Source organism: Hemiscyllium ocellatum, chromosome 30, assembly GCF_020745735.1.
Source record: "Hemiscyllium ocellatum isolate sHemOce1 chromosome 30, sHemOce1.pat.X.cur, whole genome shotgun sequence".
Lineage (NCBI taxonomy): Eukaryota > Metazoa > Chordata > Chondrichthyes > Orectolobiformes > Hemiscylliidae > Hemiscyllium > Hemiscyllium ocellatum.
In genome coordinates, this window is record NC_083430.1 from 39,479,362 (window position 1) to 39,498,167 (window position 18,806).

At 42.7% G+C, this 18,806-nt stretch overlaps 2 protein-coding genes across 3 annotated transcripts in view; one reads left to right on the forward strand and one right to left on the reverse strand.

The window, feature by feature from the left end:
• Window positions 1–7,656, reverse strand: nr0b2a (nuclear receptor subfamily 0, group B, member 2a). Of its 2 annotated transcripts, none has more exons than XM_060847262.1 (2): window positions 1,547–2,075; window positions 1–373 (listed from the first exon to the last, which is right to left on the reverse strand). In XM_060847262.1, exons 1-2 carry the CDS (start codon window positions 2,073–2,075, stop codon window positions 138–140), a joined length of 765 nt encoding a protein of 254 aa, XP_060703245.1. In that variant the 3' UTR covers window positions 1–137. The 2 variants fall into 2 exon arrangements, 1 of the variants encoding a protein (XP_060703245.1); XR_009646278.1 differs by lacking the exon at window positions 1,547–2,075 and adding an exon at window positions 7,266–7,656 and having other exon boundaries at window positions 284–373.
• Window positions 7,381–18,806, forward strand: part of nudc (nudC nuclear distribution protein) — a 21,850-nt gene continuing 10,424 nt past the window's right edge. Inside the window, exons 1-3 of the mRNA XM_060847260.1 lie at window positions 7,381–7,551; window positions 10,249–10,326; window positions 10,497–10,706. Coding sequence (XP_060703243.1) covers window positions 7,471–7,551; window positions 10,249–10,326; window positions 10,497–10,706 — 369 coding nt within the window. The 5' untranslated portion in view covers window positions 7,381–7,470. The remainder of the gene's footprint in view (window positions 7,552–10,248; window positions 10,327–10,496; window positions 10,707–18,806) is intronic.

Below are 18,806 nucleotides of genomic sequence, written 5' to 3' on the forward strand. Positions count from 1 at the left end.
TCTTCTAAACCAATTTTATTCAAGATAAAACAACATTAATACAAAACAATAGTGAGTTGTGGATAGGCAGCGAATGGCAAGTCCGGCTGGGCGCCAAGTGAGTGGCTGAGGTGAAGTGCAGTCAGACCCCTATTTCTTCACCGGGAATATAGCATTTCAAACAGTAGCTCCTTCATGTTTGCTGGCCCGATCATCGGCCTGAAGAAGAGCTCGACGATGAGCCCGGTGCTGACAGTTTTCAGGGCGGACACGGCGAGTAAAATACAGGCGAAGCGGCTACTGTCCTTGGCCGGCACCAGGATCTCATACAGGGCATGCTGCGCTTCCCGCTGAAGGCTCTCAATGTAGGGAGCAGCTCGGAGTCCAGGTAGGTCTGCAAAAGATAGGAGCACGAATGAGATCAGAGCAAACTCCCTAGGAAAGAGGCGCACGGCAGAGCGAAAGGAATTAGAAGCACAGCATGTTCATTAGCCGCTGGAATCAAACGCTTGGTGTTCAGGTGGGAGCCTGCTTCCTGACTCAAAAATACTAGCTGCGGATTTATTTTGCATTTCCAACTTGTTGATCAGATCCATAACCAAGCTCTCTACTGCACTGTGAGCAGGACGGTCCGACCCGGAAACAAAGATTTAGAGGTACAGGTTCATAGCTCCTCGAAAAGGGCTTTTGGCTTGCTTGTTTTCACCGTTCAGAGCATAGAGTATAGGAGTTGAGACGACCTGTTGCAGCTGTTCAAGACATTGGTGAGGCACATTTGGGATACTGCCTGCAATTCTGGTTCCCCTACTATAGAAAGGATATTATTAAGCTAGAAGGATTGCAGAAAAGACTTACTAGGAAGCTACCTGTATTGGAAGGTTTGAGTTAAAAGGAGAGGCTGAGACTTTCCTCGTGGGGACTGAGGGGTCACTTTGTAGAAGTCCATAAAATTATGAGAAGCATAAATAAGGTAGATAGTCGACAGCTTTTCCCCTGGTAATGGAGTTTAAAATGAGAGGGCAGAGGTTTAAGGTTAGAGGGGAGAGATACAGAAAGGTCCAGAGGGGCAATTGTTTCACACAGTTAGTGGTGGAGGCAAGTACAATTTTGTCATTTAAGAAACATTTAGGCAGGTACATGAGTGGGATAGAAATAGAGAAATATGGACCATCACAGGCAAATGGGACTAGATTAATTGTGAAAACTGGGGCAGCGTTGACAAGTTGGGCCGAAAGGCCTGTTTCCTTGCTGTAACTCTCTATGACTCTATGAGAGCTGGAAATCTTTTTAAAGGCATCCTAGAAAAGTATGTTGTGGGGAGAGGGGGAGCCTATGGACGATTCTGAAGTGAGGAAATAATCATACCAGTTATTTATCCAGGAAGTACAGAGATTCCCTGATTCCTGACCCCTTGTCTGGTACTAACCCCTTACTACGATGTGGTAGAATTATTGCTGGATTCAAGGGGGTGGCAGCAAATTTGTGACTTTTTTTATGAAACACCTCACCTTTAAAATTTCCTAGGTTCGTTGCTCATTGGAATAAAAACAGAGGCTGTTATAATTACCAGGGTTGAACAGGATAGCTCCTTTCAGGTATGCATACTCCTTGGCACTTAGATCCAGGCTTTGGAATTTGTTCAGACACATTTTTATTCTATGTACACCAGCCAGTGTTGGCTGCCAACTCCCTTCTTCCTCTGTCCTGTGCAGGCTTGGTCCATTCAGCAAGATTCTCTTCAGCATGCTGTGACTTGGGGTCTCTGTCACCTCGAAGCTCACTCTATCTTGAGCCAATCCTAACAGAAATAATGGGGGCCAGCAGCTCTCCAGCAATAGCAGCTGGTCTGATCTGGGAAGATGATGGAATGAAGGGAGGTTCCTCATAAAACTGATTGTCTTTGCCAACACATCGGATACCGCCTGACAGGTAACAAGGGGAGTCTTCAAGCTAACAGTCCGTCTGACTTCACAGGAGCAGTTGTGATGTGAGAACTTGTAGTCTCCACGTTGGCTCAGGATGGTGTATAAGATTGCATTCTGTCGCTTCCCAGAATCATGTCGGCACTTATCAGACAAAACATTTACACAAGCCATAACCACCTCACTACCAAACCACAATTGCTCAGAATTTAGCTCTCTGACTGTAATGGTGTTAACAAATTAAAGGTAGTTTGAAGTATTAACTTTAACTGGAAACCAAACTCTCTAAATTCTCTAACGTTTCAAACAACCAGTTTTGGAACTCTGCTGAACAAGAGTTGGCTGAGAAGGATCAGGTACGCTTGTCTACAGCTCCCAATGCAGCACAAGCTTCCACAGGCAGCGACTGAGCTGCTTATACCTGAGACTATTTATATCGTTTCATTCAGAGACTAGAAATGACCTTGGCCAGAAAGAACAAGCAGCTTTCATTGAAAAAAAAAGCTGACAGTAACTAATTGGCCAAGGGACATATCTCTATGGTGCAGGCCAGCAGCAGATAAGATTTTTTTCAATGAAACAGCAGGTTAGACAGATGGAAGTGGCTTATCTCGATTACCTGATGTCATGTACACAGACTTTAAACCCATGTTGTACCGATGCACCAAGGACTGCAAGAGGCCATTAACAGAACACCAATCAGATACACTCAGTTACAGAAAGTGATATCAGGCTAATTAGATAAGGAATATTTGTTGAATGTAGCCTTGAAACAAATAAGCTCATAAACAATTCTATCTGATATCAGATCACTATTATTAATAAAGCAACCGCAGCCTCACCAAGTGTTCCAAACTATTATGTTTCAATCAAACTCATAAGTAACAACGAGTAAATGCACAGCCAGAGAAAGTTCACTGTCTGGAATGTTCCTGGTTCAAGTCCACTCTGTGTTGTTTGCTAATCTTCAATCCAGCAGCAACAGAACTGCTATGATTAACTTCACAGTTGTTGCACTAGAGAGAAGCAAACTGGATTTTCAGTTCTAATAATTTTCAAAACAGGTTCATAGTTTTTAAAAATTAGGCTAGGGTATCAAGGCATAAGAAGAAAAGGTGAGAAAATTGAGTTGAGAAACAGCAATGAGGCCTGTGCCCATAAGGGTCAGTGCTGGGTCTTCTACTTTTTGTCATTTACATAAATGTTTGGATGCGAGCATAAGTGGAACAGTTATTAGGTTTGCAGATGACACCAAAATTGGAAGTGTAGTGGACAGTGAAGAGGGTTATCTCAGATTACAACAGGATCTTGACCAGATGGGCCAGTGGGCTGAGAAGTGGCAGATGGAGTTTAATTCAGATAAATGCGAGGTGCTGCATTTTGGGAAACCAAATCTTAGCAGGACTTATACACTTAATGGTAAGGTCCTAGGGAGTGTTGCTGAACAGAGACCTTGGAGTGCAGGTTCATAGCTCGTTGAAAGTGGAGTAGCAAGTAGATAGGATAGTGAAGAAGGCATTTGGTATGCTTTCCTTTATTGGTCAGAGTATTGAGTACAGGAGTTGGGAGGTCATGTTGCAGCTGTACAGGACATTGGTTAGGCCACTGTTGGAATATTGCGTGCAATTCTGGTCTCCTTCCTATCGGAAAGATGTTGTGAAACTTGAATGAGTTCAGAAAAGATTTACTAGGATGTTGCCAGGGTTGGAGGTTTTGAGCTACAGGGAGAGGCTGAACAGGCTGGGGCTGTTTTCCTTGGAGCGTAGGAGGCTGAGGGGTGACCTCATAGAGATTTACAAAATTATGAGGGGCATGGATAGGGTAAATATGCGAAGTCTTTTCTCTGTGATTGGGGAGTCCAGAATTAGAGGGCATAGGTTTAGGATGAGAGGGGAAAGATATAAAAGAGGCCTACGGGGCAACATTTTCACACAGACAGTGGTATGTGTATGGAATGAACTGCCAGAGGAAGTGGTGGAGGCTGGTACAATTGCAACATTTAAGAGGCATTTGGATGAGTATATGAATAGGGTTTGGAGGGATATGAGCCGGGTGCTGGCAGGTGGGACTAGATTGGGTTGGGATATCTGGTTGGCATGGACGGGTTGGACCGAAGGGTCCATTTCCATGCTGTACATCTCTATAACTAATTATGATTTAACAGAATAACAAACAGAATTGAGGAATTGAATAGCATCCTTCTGTTCCTATGTTTTCAATCTCTATTGTAAAATGCCTATTGATAAATATTTGATCAGAAATAATTAATTGACCTCAAATATATGGAGAAATTTATCTTATCCCAATGAACACCTAGCTTGTAAAATGCATCAGTGTAGGTGAAGCAAACTATGTAAGACAATTGTTGACCACAGAGTACCTAATTGTACTGTATACAGAACTCTGGAAGACATCAAAATAAAAGTAATTTATCAGTAATTGTACTCACAATCTCAGGATGTACCAACCAAAGCATTTCACCACTATAAGAAACAAAGCAGCTGAGTGCCAATGTAATAAAGATTAGATAATTTGTTTTGAGGTTAAAACCCATGTGGTTCACTAATACACTTTAGAAAAGAAACCCACCACCTTTACTCAGTGACCTACAGGTAGTTCCAGATCCACATTAATATGATTCACTCTTAACTACTTCCAAAGATGTGTTTTTTAAATTCATTCATGGGACGTCGGCTCCTCTGTCTAGGCCAGCATTTATCGTCCATCCCTAATTGCCTAGAGAGCAGTTAAGAGTCTACCAAATGGCTGTGGGTTTGGAATCACATGTCCGGAAGACCAGGTAAGGATAACTGATTTCCTTCCTTAAAGGACATCAGTGAATCAGATGTTTTTTTCCTACAATCAGCAATGGTTCGTGGTCATCAGTACACCCTTATTTCCATACTCTTTATTGATTTCAAATTCCACCATCTGCTGTGGCAGGATTTGAACCCAGGGTCTCCAGAACATTAGTTGAGTTTATGGATTAATAATCTAGCATTACTACTCCAAAGGTAAAGTATGAACAACAAATGCCAACATTGCTGATGATGTCTATACCCTACCCACAAAAATAAATCTCTTGATAAATGAATTTGTGCAGAATTCCCAAGGAGTTCTGGATATAAATTTGCTTGCTGAGCTGCAAGGTTCATTTCGTTACCATACAAGGTAACATCATCAGTGAGCCTCTGGTAAAGCAGTGGTGGTATGACCTGCTTTTTATTTATGTGTTTATGTTTCCCTGAGTTGGTGATGTCATTTCCCATGGTGATGTCATTTTTTTTTCAGGGGTTGTTAAATGGGATTCCTAGAAGCATGGCATTCCAACCGGAACTCTATCAACAAACATATTGACTTGGATCCCATTTACAAACCCTGAGAAAAAGAACAGGAAATGACACCACCGCAGGAAATGACATACAAACCCAAAGAAAGCTAATCACATAAATAAAAAGTAGGCCATACCACCCATGCTTTACCGGAATCTCACTGATGACATTAGCTGGTATGGCAATGAAATGTCTGAAAATGAACCTTCCAGCTCAGCAAGCAAAATTACATCCAAAACCTCAACCTGAACCACAAATGTTCTCAAAACTTGCTCCCAAGAAGTTATTTGTGATTACATTTATATCCTGTAATTCTAGCCTCATCTGCAAGTGGGGTACTCTACCCTTTCATACTCTTAAAAGTCAGGCTTCAAAGATCCCCAATGTTACAAATGATACTTACTGCAGAAATACTTACTGTAGAATTCCCAGCCTCTGACCTGCTCTGGTTTCTGACTAATGCTTTTCACAATGCCTCTATATCCTCTTACCAGCTACTCCCCATTAAAGACAATATATGGGGGAGGTACAGTTCGAAAGGGGATGCAGGAGCAGACTGGTCTGAGTCTATATGTTAACAAAGCACACAGTGATCTTGACATTATTAATAAGTACATAGAATACAAGTGCGGGGAGATGATATTGAAATTAGACAAGGCATTTGTTAGACCTTAGCTGGAATATTGTGTACAATTGTGGATACCATATTATAGGAAAGATATGTATGCATGAGAGACAGTGCAGAGGGAGTTTACAGGAATGGTTCCAGGAATGAGAAACCTCTGTTATGAGGATAGTTTTAAGAAGTTGAGATTGTTCTCCTTGGAAGAAGGCTAAGAGGTAATTTGATAGAGGTTTTCAAAATCATGAACTGGTTGAATGCAGTAGATAGGGAGAAGTTGTTCTTTCTTGTAAAAGGAAGAAAGAATAAGAGGTCATAAATTTAAAGTGATTTCTAAAAGAAGCAAGGGTGATGTGCAAAAAAAATCTTAGCAAGCAGTTAAGACATGGGATGTGGAAACAGTAATGACTGCAGATACTGGAAGTCAGAATCAATAGATGTGGAGTTGGAAAAGCACAGCAAGTCAGACAACATCCAAGGAGCAGGTAGGTCAACGTTTCAGTCTGAAACTTCATCAGGCCTGGGGAGCGGGCCCAGATATATATTGGGTGAGGTGCAATTGGTGGGGCCGGGGAAGGGTAGGTATGGGGGTTATTTTCATTGGTAGTGAGAGGAGTGGAGTGGGTAGGTGAGTAGGAAGATGGGTAGGTTAGGGAGACTCTGAGATAGGCAGTGGAGGGATTTTGAAGCTGGTGAAGTTGATATTGAGGTCATTGGGCAGTAAGCTCCCTCAGGTGTTGTTCCTCCAGTTTACAGTTGACCTTACTTGACAGTGGATCCTTGGCCTCCTCCAAAGTCAGAGTGAGGCCAAACAAACTGGAGGAACAACACTAATATTTCGCCTGGGGAGCTTGCAGCCAATGGCCTCAATTGATTTCACCAGCTCTTGAAATCCTCCATGTCCAGCAGCCTCTTCCTCCTCACCTCCCGACCTGACCTAATCTGCCCATTGTCCTATGCACTTATCCACTCTAGCCTTCCCACTGGAATCACATTAATCCCCTACCTGAATCCACCTATCACCAACAACCCAGCACCTCCCACTAACCCACTCCTGATGAAGGGTTTCAGACAAAACCAAAACTTTCCCAGACATGGGATGTACTGTCAAGAAATGTGGTGATTATTTAGGTAGAAATGGTATGCAGTGATATATGGAAAAGGCAGGAGACAGGCACGATGGGCTCCTTCCATGGTGTTACAATTCTGTGAAGAGATTTTCCTGTGGTCTGGGACTCTTTAAACAATCCCAAGCTAATTTCGAGCCACACAATCGGGCATGGTACTTTTATATATGGACCGCCTGACTCAGAGTTAGTGAGATTTCCTCCGCACCACAAGGGCCCATGCAACTGAGGCTTTTGTTGAGGCCCTGGTTGCTAGGGCCCGATTCCCGAATGTTCCAGTTACCTTGGTGACCGTACAGTCTGCGTCACACCCACGTTCATTCTATTGGTTTAACGTCATACGTAATGGATCGGCGCGTCTGGTGATTGGTTGAAAGACCTGTCCATCAACTCTTGACCGCGGTGGCACGACTTCCGGGTGAGCGGCCCGGGGCCTGTAGCGTGGTTGAGCGACAGCTTGAGGGGAGCAGCACCGAGTCGGAGAAACGATGGGGGACTCATCCGGCGAGGATCGCTTCGATGGCATTCTGCTGGCGATGGCCCAGCAACATGAAGGGGGTGTTCACCAGGTATGAAGGAGGTACTTACCCCTACCCGAGTGTGGGCAGATTTCCTCCCCTTCCTGTAGATGTATCCCACCTGCCGTCCCGCTTAATGGGGTTGGATCCTTTATCCCTTCCCCCACATTCCACCTGCGGTGTATATTTCCGCACGCTCCGCCAGATCTGGGGAATAGATTTACTTTCTTTCCGCTTTCCAACGAAAAAACAACCGTCACGGCGTGAGGTGGAGCGGTGTGAATCCAGTTTCACTTGGGGGTTTATTCTGTATCACAGCTAACCCTTACATTCTGTTTTTTTTTGTGGGGGTGTGGATCTGTTAAATAAATACGCTTTTGTGGTGGTGGATCCTCTAATTTCCTCTCTCCTGGTTCTGCCGGAGGGTAGATTTCAGTAGCACAGTATCTGGGAACATCTGTCCAGTGGTTAAAAAAAGGCAGGAAATTAAGACCATTGGCATCTCAATAACTTTGCAATGTACTTAATGTTTTAATGTAGGAAATGCACTCGCCAAACTTCATACATTAACTTCTAACAAACAATAATAATTGTCTACTGTACGTTATTCCGAGGGATAAATATTGTCAAGAACTACATGGTGAATGGTGAAATGTCCAGTTCACCATCATCATTGGGGGGAATGAAAGAGTTTGGTGTATGCCACTACTGCCTGTATTGTGTTCTTCACCGACAGGGACATCGTGATCCATGCCTGATTATAGCTGCACTCAAACATAAAACAACTTAAAGTTGGTTTATTTCCATGCTGAATTGAGTGGGTTTTTTAAACTTATTCACTCATGGGATAATGGTGATGCTGGTTGGGCCAGCATTTATTACCCAATTTTAGTTGCCTTTGAAGGTATGTTGAGCTGGTGCGGGGATACCCACAATGTCATTAGAGAAGGAATTCCAGGATATTAACACTGCAACAATGAAGGAATAGGAATATATTTCCTGTAAAGATGGTGAGTAGATGGAGGGAAACATGCAGGTGGTGGTGTTCATTTGTATCTGCTGTCGCTGCCCTTCTAGAAGGTAGCAATTATAGGTTTGGAAGATTGTGTCTGAGGAGGGTTAGTGCACTTTTGCATTGCATCTTGTAGATGGTAGACGCTGCTGCTCCTATGTGTCACTGGTAGAGGGAGGGAATATTTGTGGATGTGGTGCCAATCAAGCTGGTTGTTTTGTCCAATATGGTGTCATGTGTCTTATTTGTTGTCAGTAGTGCGTTCATCTGGACACGTGAAGACTATTCCATTGTCCTCCTGACTTGTGGCGAGATATTGGGGAGTAAGAATGTGAATTCGTCATTATCTGATTCCTAACCTCTGATCTGCTTTTGTAGCCACGGTATTTATGTGGCTAATTCGGTTTGTTTTCTGGTCAGTGGTAACCCACATGATAATGGGGGTTTTGGTGATGGTTATACCTTTGAATGTCAGGTGTTGGTTTTATTCTCTCATTGTAGATGATAATTCTTTGCATTTGTGTGCTGAGACTCCTGCCACTTGTTAGCCCAAACCTGGATGTTGTTCAGGTCTTGCTGCCTTTGGAGATGGTGTACTTCAGATTCTGAAGAGTTGTGCATGGTACTCAACATTCTACAATCACCAGTGAACATCCCTATTTCTGACCATATGTTGGAGGGAAGATTATTGATAATACTTAGATGGTTGGGACAAAGACATTCCCTGAGGAGCTCCTACAGAGATGTCCTGGAGCTGAATTGAATAAATTCCATTAGTCTTAGTTCCAGGAGAGTTCCCCCCCCCCCCCCCCAATTCCCATTGACACCAATACTACTACGGCTCCTTGATACCAAACTTGGTCAAATGTGGCCTTCAGGTCAGGGGCAGTCACTTTCCCTTCATGTGGAACTCTGCTTTTTTGTTCATGTTTTTAATCAAGGCTGTAATGAGGTCAGGAATTGAGTGGCCCCGGTGGAACCCAAATTAAGCATCAATAAGTAGGTTATTGCTATGCAAGTGCCATTTGATAGCACTGTTTATTACCCTTTCTGTCACTTTACTGATGATTAACAGTAGCACAGTAATTAGCTAGGTTGAATGTTTCCAATTTTTTTTGTGTATCAGACATACCTGGGCAATTTTTCATTGTCGGGCGAATGCCAATTTTGAAGTTTTACGTATTGCCATGTGGGTCTGGAGTCAATGTTGAGGACTCCAAGGGCGACATCCTTCTGAATATATATTGTACATACTTTGCCACTACCTCTGCTAGGTCTGTCCTGCCAGTGAGACACGGACGATGATGGTGTTGCCTGGAACATTGTTTATCAGGTATGACTCCACAGCTAAGACTGTCAGGCTCTTGTTTGATGAATCTGTAAGACTGCACTCCCTTACCATTATTAAGGGGTATTTGTCATGTTGGGACCTCTGTTTGCTGTTGTCACTTATAGTGCCTTAGTTGATGTCAAGTTTCCACTTTCATTTCTTTTTTCCTTTTTGCAAGTTGATAAATTCCAAATCTATCATCTGTTAAGCTGGATTCAAACTCAAGTGCTCAGAATGTTACCTGGGACTCTGGATTACTAGTCTAGCAACAATAGTACTCGACCATTACCTCCCCAATTTCTAATTTGCTTTCATCCATTATGACTTTTATAGGAGAATGTACTATCCAGTAACCTGTGAAGTTTAGTGGATCTAATTAACAGCCTTAACATTTTTCTTTCACAAGCTCGTGGATACATTCTTCAGTTTTCTGAGGCGGAAAACCGACTTCTTTACTGGTGGAGAGCAGGGAGCAGCGAACAAAGTGAGTATAAGGGGTTTCGTTATAGCTCCATTTATCTTGGGTTGACGGGGTGCTCCTCATCTTCATTTCTCAATTCAATTTCCCAGTGACAATGCCCAGGTCTCCCTAGTATACTAATAGTGTAATCCCATTTAACTGATTTGATTATTCTGATCATGTATTTTCCACAGTTGGTCACAGACACCTTCAAACGCCACCATAAGTTAGCCATACAGGCTCAGATGGAAAAGGAGGTGAAAAAGGAAGCAGAGAGAAAAGAAAAATTGGAACGGGCAAAGCTTATAGAGGAAAAAGAGAAATCTGAACCAGAATTGAAGCAGCCAAAGATCAAGGAGCTGACTGATGAGGAGGCGGAGAAATTGCAGAAGGAGATTGACCAAGTAAGTACAGTATCTAATGGCCAATTGAAACATTAGAATTGGATTATGGAATTAGGAGACAGGAATAGGGATAATAGCATGCAGTCATATTGTTAATATATGGGTAATGGTATTGCACGGAGATCTTGATGTTTCAATAGATATGAATAACTTGTGAAGCAATAGAAAGCTGTAAACCTAAATTGGCTGATGGCGCCAAGTTAGTTGGCACTGCTAATAATGCAGATGAGAGTGAAAAGATGCAAAGAATCAATAGTAGATTTAGTGATTAGGCAAAACTCTGACAGATGGATTTCAGTGTGATGTCATAGAGTCATACAGGAAAAAGTGAGGTCTGCAGATGCTGGAGTATCAGAGCTGAAAATGTGTTGCTGGAAAAGCGCAGCAGGTCAGGAAGGGCTTATGTCCGAAACGTCGAATTTCCTGTTCTTTGGATGCTGCCTGACCTGCTGCGCTTTTCCAGCAACACATTTTCAGCATAGAGTCATACAGCTTGGAAACAGATTCTTCAGTCCAACCAGTCCATGCCAAACATAATCTCAAACTAAACTAGTCCAACTTACCTGCTCCTGGCCCATATCCCTCCAAACCCTTTCCTAATTATGCATCTATCCAAATGTCTTTTAATTTGTACCTGCATCCACCACTTCCTCAGGAAGTTAATTCCACACGTGAACCACCCTCTAGATCAGAGTTTTTATTTCTTTAAATGGTGAGAAGCTTAGAACTGAGGAGTACAAAGTTTTAAAGGCTTTTAATACAAAGGATTCAGGGTAATCCAAGATGGAGGACAGCGAAAAATTGTAGTTGTGAGGGCTGCTCCTTTTTTTTTGAAGTATTTTACGTGATGGAGGTGATTTCCTCGAATCCCAGGAGCAGCAATTACTGTTTTATATGCAGTTGCATTGTTTTGGAACTTTGGGGAAAAAGATCAAAACAACAGCACTTTTAAAAGGAGAAAAGACAGACAAAAGGCAGCAACCTTTTGTGAGGGAGAGAAAGAAAACCCACACTGCTAACTGACACTACAGTGAATCTGCACAGTTACTGCCTTTGCTGTTTGAGTTCATGTATCTCTGGACATGCGAGTGCGTCTTGGAAAAATTAACCTGGCCTTCGAGGAACCTGTGTGGGTGAGCTGAGCACAGGAACAGATGGGTGCGTAGTTTTTAACGTGTAACCTTGCTGTAAGTCTACAGTAGTGAGTAGAGCGGATTCTTTCTTGATTATATGTTTTATTGAGATCTGTCTCTTGATTAAATCTCAAAACTATAAACCAGAAGTACTAAGTTAACCTGGAACGCTGTTTTTGAGTGCAAAATGACAGTGCTATTTTATGGGTCTGTAGATTATAAAGGAGCAAAATGGCCTTTAGTAGAGTGATATGCTCTTCCTATCAGATGTCGGAGTTTAGGGAGAGTTTCTATGTTACTAATGATTATGTCTGCAGGAAGTGTCTTTAGTTGCGAATCTTATCACGTCACATAGAATGGTTGGAGCCATAGTTAGAGGCAGTGAGGAATTTACAAGAGTTGGGGGTGTGATGGATGGCAATTAAAGGAAGGGAGAAAAGACACAGATACAGTCAGGTAAATGGGTTAACTCCAGGAAAGATAGGAAGGGTGGCTATCCCCATTTCAGACAAGTATGCTGTTTTGGAAAATGTAGAGGATGCTAGACTCTCAGGGGAATGTAGCATGAACAGCCTAGTTTCTGGTATTGAGACGAGTTTTCTAATGAAATGAGGGATACATCGGGTACCAAGTGATCGATTGTGATTGGGGACTCTCTAGTCTGAGGCACAGACGGATGTTTCTGTGGCCAGAAGTGAAAAATCAGAATAATGTGTTGCCTCCCTGGCGCCAGGATCAAGGATATCTCAGAGAGGGTGCGGAATGTTCTTCCGGGGCAGAGGGGCCATCAGGAAGTCATTGTACACATTGGAACCAACGACATAGAGTCATAGAGATGTACAGCATGGAAACAGACCCTTCGGTCCAACCCGTCCATGCCGACCAGATATCCCAACCCAATCTAGTCCCACCTGCCAGCACTCGGCCCATATCCCTCAATCCTTCCTATTCGTATACCCATCCAAACGCCTCTTAAATGTTGCAATTGTACCAGCCTCCACCACTTCCTCTGGCAGCTCATTCCATACACGTACCACCCTCTGTGTGAGGTCTCTTTTATATCTTTCCCCTCTCACCCTAAACTAATGCCCTCTAGTTCTGGACTCCCCAGCACCAGGGAAAAGACTATGCCTATTTATGCTATCCATGCCCCTCATAATTTTGTAAACCTCTATAAGGTCACCCCTCAGCTTTTGATGCTCCAGGGAAAGCAGCCCCAGTGTGTTCAGCCTCTCCCTGTAGCTCAGATCCTCCAACCCTGGCAACATCCTTGAAAATCTTTTCTGAACCCTTTCAAGTTTCACAACAACATCTTTCCAATAGGAAGGAGACCAGAATTGCACGCAATCTTCCAACAGTGGCCTAACCAATGTCCTGTACAGCCGCAACATGACCTCTCAACTCCTGTACTCAATACTCTGACCAATAAAGGAAGTCGTACCAAACGCAGCCTTCACTATCCTATCTACCTGCGACTCCACTTTCAAGGACATATGAACCTCCACTCCAAAATCTCTTTGTTCAGCAAAACTCCCTAGGGCCTTACCATTAAGTGTTGAAGTCCTGCTAAGATTTGCTTTCCCAAAATGCAGCACCTTGCATTTATCTGAATTAAACTCCACCTGCCACTTCTCAGCCCATTGGCCCATCTGGTCAAGATCCTGTTGTAATCTGAGGTAACCCTCTTCACTGTCCACTACACTTCCAATTTTGGTGTCATCTGCAAACTTACTAACTGTACCTCTTATGCTCGCATCCAAATCAGGAATATACTTTCTCTGGATTCTTGTTCTCTTATTTCTGAAGGCTTCCCATTTTCCTGCCATCCCTTTACCTGCGAACATCTGCCTCCAATCTGCTTTTGAAAGTTCTTGCCTAATACCGTCAAAATTGGCCTTTCTCCAATTTAGAACTTCAACTTTTAGATCTGGTCTATCCTCTTCCATCACTATTTTAATAGGAAGGGAAAAGAATAAGATTCTGAAGGGAGAATATAGTAAGTTAGGCAGGAATTTAAAAAGGAAGTCCTCCAAGGTAATATTATCTGGATTACTCTTGGTGCTACGTGCTAGTGAGGGTAGGAATAGGAGGACAGAGCAGATGAATGCATGGCTGAGGAGCTGGTGCAGGGGAGAAGGGTTCATGTTTTTGGATCATTGGAATCCCTTCTGGGATAGAAGTGACTTGTACAAGAAGGACGGATTGCACCTGAATTGGAAGGTGCAATGTGCTGGAGCTGCTCAGGAGGATTTAAACTCGTAAGGTTGGAGGGTGGGATCCTGAGAGATCGTGAGGAAAGAGATCAATGTGAGACTGGTACAGTTGAGAAAAGGAGCGAGTCAAACAGTCAGGGCAGGCTGGAATAAAGCAGAGAACAAGGTAGGACTGATAAATTTAACTGCATTTACTTCAATGCTAGAGGCCTAACAAGGAAGGCAAATGAACTCGGGGCATGGTCAGGAACATAGGACTGGGATGTCATAGCAATTACAGAAATGTGGCTCAGTGATGGACAGGACTTGCAGCTTAATGTTCCAGGATACAGGAGTGATAGAAAAAGGGAGGAGGGTAAGTGGCATTTTTGATAAGGGATAGCATTACTGCTATATGTAAATAGGATATTCCTAGGAATACATCCAGGGAAGTTATTTGGGTGGAACTGAGAAATAAGGAAGGGATGATCACCTTATTAGGATTGTATTATAGACCTCCCAAATAGTCAACAGGAAATTTGAGAAACAAATTTAAGGAGATTTCAGTTATCTGTAAGAATAAGAGGGTAGTCATGGGAGGGGATTTTAACTTTCCAAACATAGACTAGGACTGCCATAGTGTTAAAGGTTTAGATGGAAAGAAATTTGTTAACTGTGTACAAGAAAATTTACTGATTCAGTATGTGGATGGATCCACTAAAGAAGGTGCAAAACTTGACCTACTCTTGGGAAATGAGGCAGGGCACATGATTTGAGGGTTCAGTGGGAAAGACTTTGGGGCCAATGACCATAATCCTATTCATTTAAAATAGTTATGGAAAAAGATAGACCAGATGTAAAAGTTGAAGGTTTAAATTGCAGGAAGGCTAATTTGACTGTATAAGGCAAGAACTTCAAAAGCTAATTGTGGTCAGATGTTCGCAGTTAAAGGAAAGGCTGAAAAATGGGAAGCATTCAAAATGAGATAACAAGAGTCCAGAGACAGTATATTCCTGTTAGGGTGAAAGGAAAGGCTGGTAGATGCAGGGAATGCTGGATGACCAGAGAAATATTTTGGTTAAGAAAAAGAAGGAAGTGTATGTCAGGTATGGACAGCAGAATTCGAGTGAATCCTAACAATATAAAGGCAGTCGGAGCATACCTCAGAAGGAAAACAGGAGGGCAAAAAGGGGACAGAATATAGCTTTGGCAAATAGGGTTAAAGAGAATCCAAAGGGTTTTTATAAATACATTAAGGACAAAAGGGTAACAAGGGAGAGAATAGTGCCCCTCAAAGATCAGCAAAACAGCCTGTGTATGGAACTGCAGGAGATGGGGCAGATACTAAATGAGTGTTTTGCATCAGTGTTTACATGGAGAGTACATGGAAGCTGTGGAATATGGGGAAGTAGATGGTGACTTTTTAAAAAATGTCCATATTACAGAGGAGGAGGTGCTGGTTGTCTTAAAACGCATGAAAGTGGATAAATCCCCAGGACCTGATAAGGTGTACCCTAGAATTCTGTGGGATTGCTAGGCCCCTTGCTGAAATATTTATATCATTGATTGTCACAGTTGAGGTGCCAGAAGACTGGAGGTTGGCTAACGTGGTGGCAAAGTTTAAGAAAAGTGGTAAGGAAAAGCCAGGGAACTATAGACCAGTGAACCTGACATCAGTGGTGGGCAAGTTGCTGGAGGGAATCCTGAGGGACAGGATGTACATGTATTTAGAAAGCAAAGACTGATTAGGGAGAGTCAACATGGCTTTGTGTGTGGAAAATCATGTGTCACGAACTTGATTGAGTTTTTTTGAAGAAGTAATAAAAAGGATTGAGGGCAGAGGGTGAATGTGACCTATATGGATCTCTACAAGATTCCCCATGGGAGACTAGTTAGTAAAGTTAGATCTCATGGAATACAGGGAGAACTAGCCATTTGGATACAGAACTGGCTTGAAGGTAGAAGACAGAGGCGGGTGGTGGAAAGCTGGTAGGTATAGGGAATGCTGGATGACTAAAGAAATTGAAGGTTTGGTTAAGAAAAAGAAGGAAGCATATGTCCGGTACAGACAGGATAGATCGAGTGAATCCTTCGAAGAGTATAAAGGAAGTAGGAGTATACTTAAGAGGGAAATCAGGAGGGCAAAAAGGGGACATGAGATAGCTTTGGCAAATAGAATTAAGGAGAATCCAAAGGGTTTTTACAAATCTATTAAGGACAAAAGGGTGAAAATAGAGCCCCTCAAAGTTCAGCAAGGCGGCCTTTGTGTGGAGCCACAGAAAATGGGGGAGATACTAAATGAATACTTTGCATCAGAACTTACTGTGGAAAAGGATGTGGAAGATATAGACTGTAGGGAAATAGATGATGACATCTTGTAAAATGTCCAGATTACAGAGGAGGAAGTGCTGGATGTCTTGAAATGGTTAAAGGTGGATAAATCCCCAGGACCTGATCAGGTGTACCCGAGAACTCTGTAGGAAGCTAGAGAAGTGATTGCTGGCCTCTTGCTGAGATATTTGTATCATCGATAGTCACAGGTGAGGTGCCGGAAGACTGGAGGTTGGCTAACGTGTGCCACTGTTTAAGAAGGGTGGTAAGGACAAGCCAGGGAACTGTAGACCGGTGAGCCTGACCACAGTGGTGGGCAAGTTGTTGGAGGGAATCCTGAGGGACAGGATGTACATGTATTTGGAAAGACAAGGTCTGATTAGGGATAGTCAACATGGCTTTGTGTGTGGGAAATCATGTCTCTCAAACTTGATTGAGTGTTTTGAAGAAGTAACAAAGAACGTTGATGAGGGCAGAGCAGTAGATGTGATCTATATGGACTTCAAAGTCGTTCGACAAGGTTCCCCATGGGAGACTGATGAGCAAGGTTAGGTCTCATGGAATACAGGGAGAACTAGCCATTTGGATGCAGAACTGGCTGAAAGGGAGAAGACAGGGTGGTGGTAGAGGGTTGTTTTTCAGACTGGAGGCCTGTGACCAGTGGAGTGCCACAAGGTGCTGGGCCCTCTACTTTTTGTCATTTACATAAATGATTTGGATGTGAACGTAGATGATATACTTAGTAAGTTTGCAGATGACACCAAAATTGGAGGTGTAGTGGACAGCGAAGAGGGTACCTCCGGTTACAACAGGATCTTGACCAGATGGGCCAATGGGCTGAGAAGTGGCAGATCGAGTTTAATTCAGATAAATGCGAGTTGCTGCATTTTGGAAAAGCAAATCTTAGCAGGTCTTATACATTTAATGGTAAGGTCCTAGGGAGTGTTTTGCTGAACAAAGAGACCTTGGAGTGCAGATTCATAACTCCTTGAAAGTAGACTCACAGGATAGGATATTGAAGAAGGCATTTGGTATGCTTTCCTTTATTGGTCAGAGTATTGAGTACAGGATTTGGGAGGTCATGTTGCGGCTGTACAGGACATTGGTCTGGCCACATTTGGAATATCATGTGCAGTTGTGGTCTCCTTCCTATTGGAAGGATGTTGTGAAACTTGAAAGGGTTCAGAAAAGATTTACAAGGAAATTGCCAGTATTGGAGTATTTAAGCTATAGGGAGAGGCTGAACAGGCTGGTTCTGTTTTCCCTGGAGCATTGGAGGCTAAGGAGTAACCTGATAGAGGTTTAATAAATCATGAAGGGCATGGATTATATAAATAGACAAGGTATTTTCCTTTGGGTGGGCGAGTCCATAACTAGAGGGCATCGGTTTAGGGTGAGAGGGCAAAGATATAAAAGGGACCTAGGGGGCAATGTTTCACACAAAGGGTGGTGCATGTATGAAATGAGCTGTCAGAGGAAGTGGGAGGCTGGTACAATTACAGCATTTAAAAGGCATATGGATGGGTAAATGAACAGGAAGGGTTTAGAGGGATATGGCCCAATTGCTGGCAAATGGGACTAGTTTAGGTTAGGATATCTTGTCTGAATGGACAAGTTTGATCTAAGGGTCTATTTCCATGCTGTACATCTCTATGACTCTATGACATAAATCACTGAAAAGGGTTAATGTTGTTTTAAGTTTACATAATAGCTTTTTGGTCGATCCCATTTTTTATCCTGCATTTCAAGTTAAATGGAAAGGAATTATTTCCTCTGGACAGTCTAGAGCATGTAAAAAATCTTAAACTATATATCAAACAGAAAATAGTCTGGTCTGATAAATATATTCCTCTCTTCACAGATGCTAACATTGCAAGTTAATGTCTTGTTCTGATGAAAGGATATTGACCTGAAATGTTACTCCTTTCCTCTCTCCACAGATGTCACCAGCCTTCCTGAATATTTGTCACTTCATTTTTATTTCAGATTTCTAGCACTCAACTTATTTTACTTTTGCTTAAAACTAAAATTCAGGTGAGGTCAGGAGGCACGTTTCACACTTAGCATAATGGAAACCTCGCAGTCTCCCCTCCAAAATGCTGTTGAAGTTTGAGGTCATTTGAAAATTTAAAAACAGGGGTTGATACTATTATGGTTGGTAATAGAGTACCAAATCAGCCATGATTTAATTGAATGGCAGAGCAGGCTAGAGGGGCTGAATGGCTTTCTCACGCTGCAGAGTGGCATAAGTACCTCCAATTTATAATTAACCATTATAATGCATTGGGTTTGTGAGGAAGAAATCCAGGTAAAGAGACAAGGGAAATGGGAAGTTCTAGCTTTTTGGGTATTCCGAATAAAGAGGCTTTTGCTACCAATCAAATCCCGATGCAACTCAGTGAATGGCCAGTGCTGATGGCAATGAGGGGTGGCTGTGGGAGAGC

Coding starts and splice junctions, on each gene's coding strand:
- nr0b2a (XM_060847262.1), bottom strand. CDS start 2,075: ATGGCTTGTGTAAATGTTTTGTCTGATAAGTGCCGACATGATTCTGGG. Junction 374..1,546: donor AGCTATCCTGTTCAACCCTG/GTAATTATAACA, acceptor TATCTTTTGCAG/ACCTACCTGGACTCCGAGCT.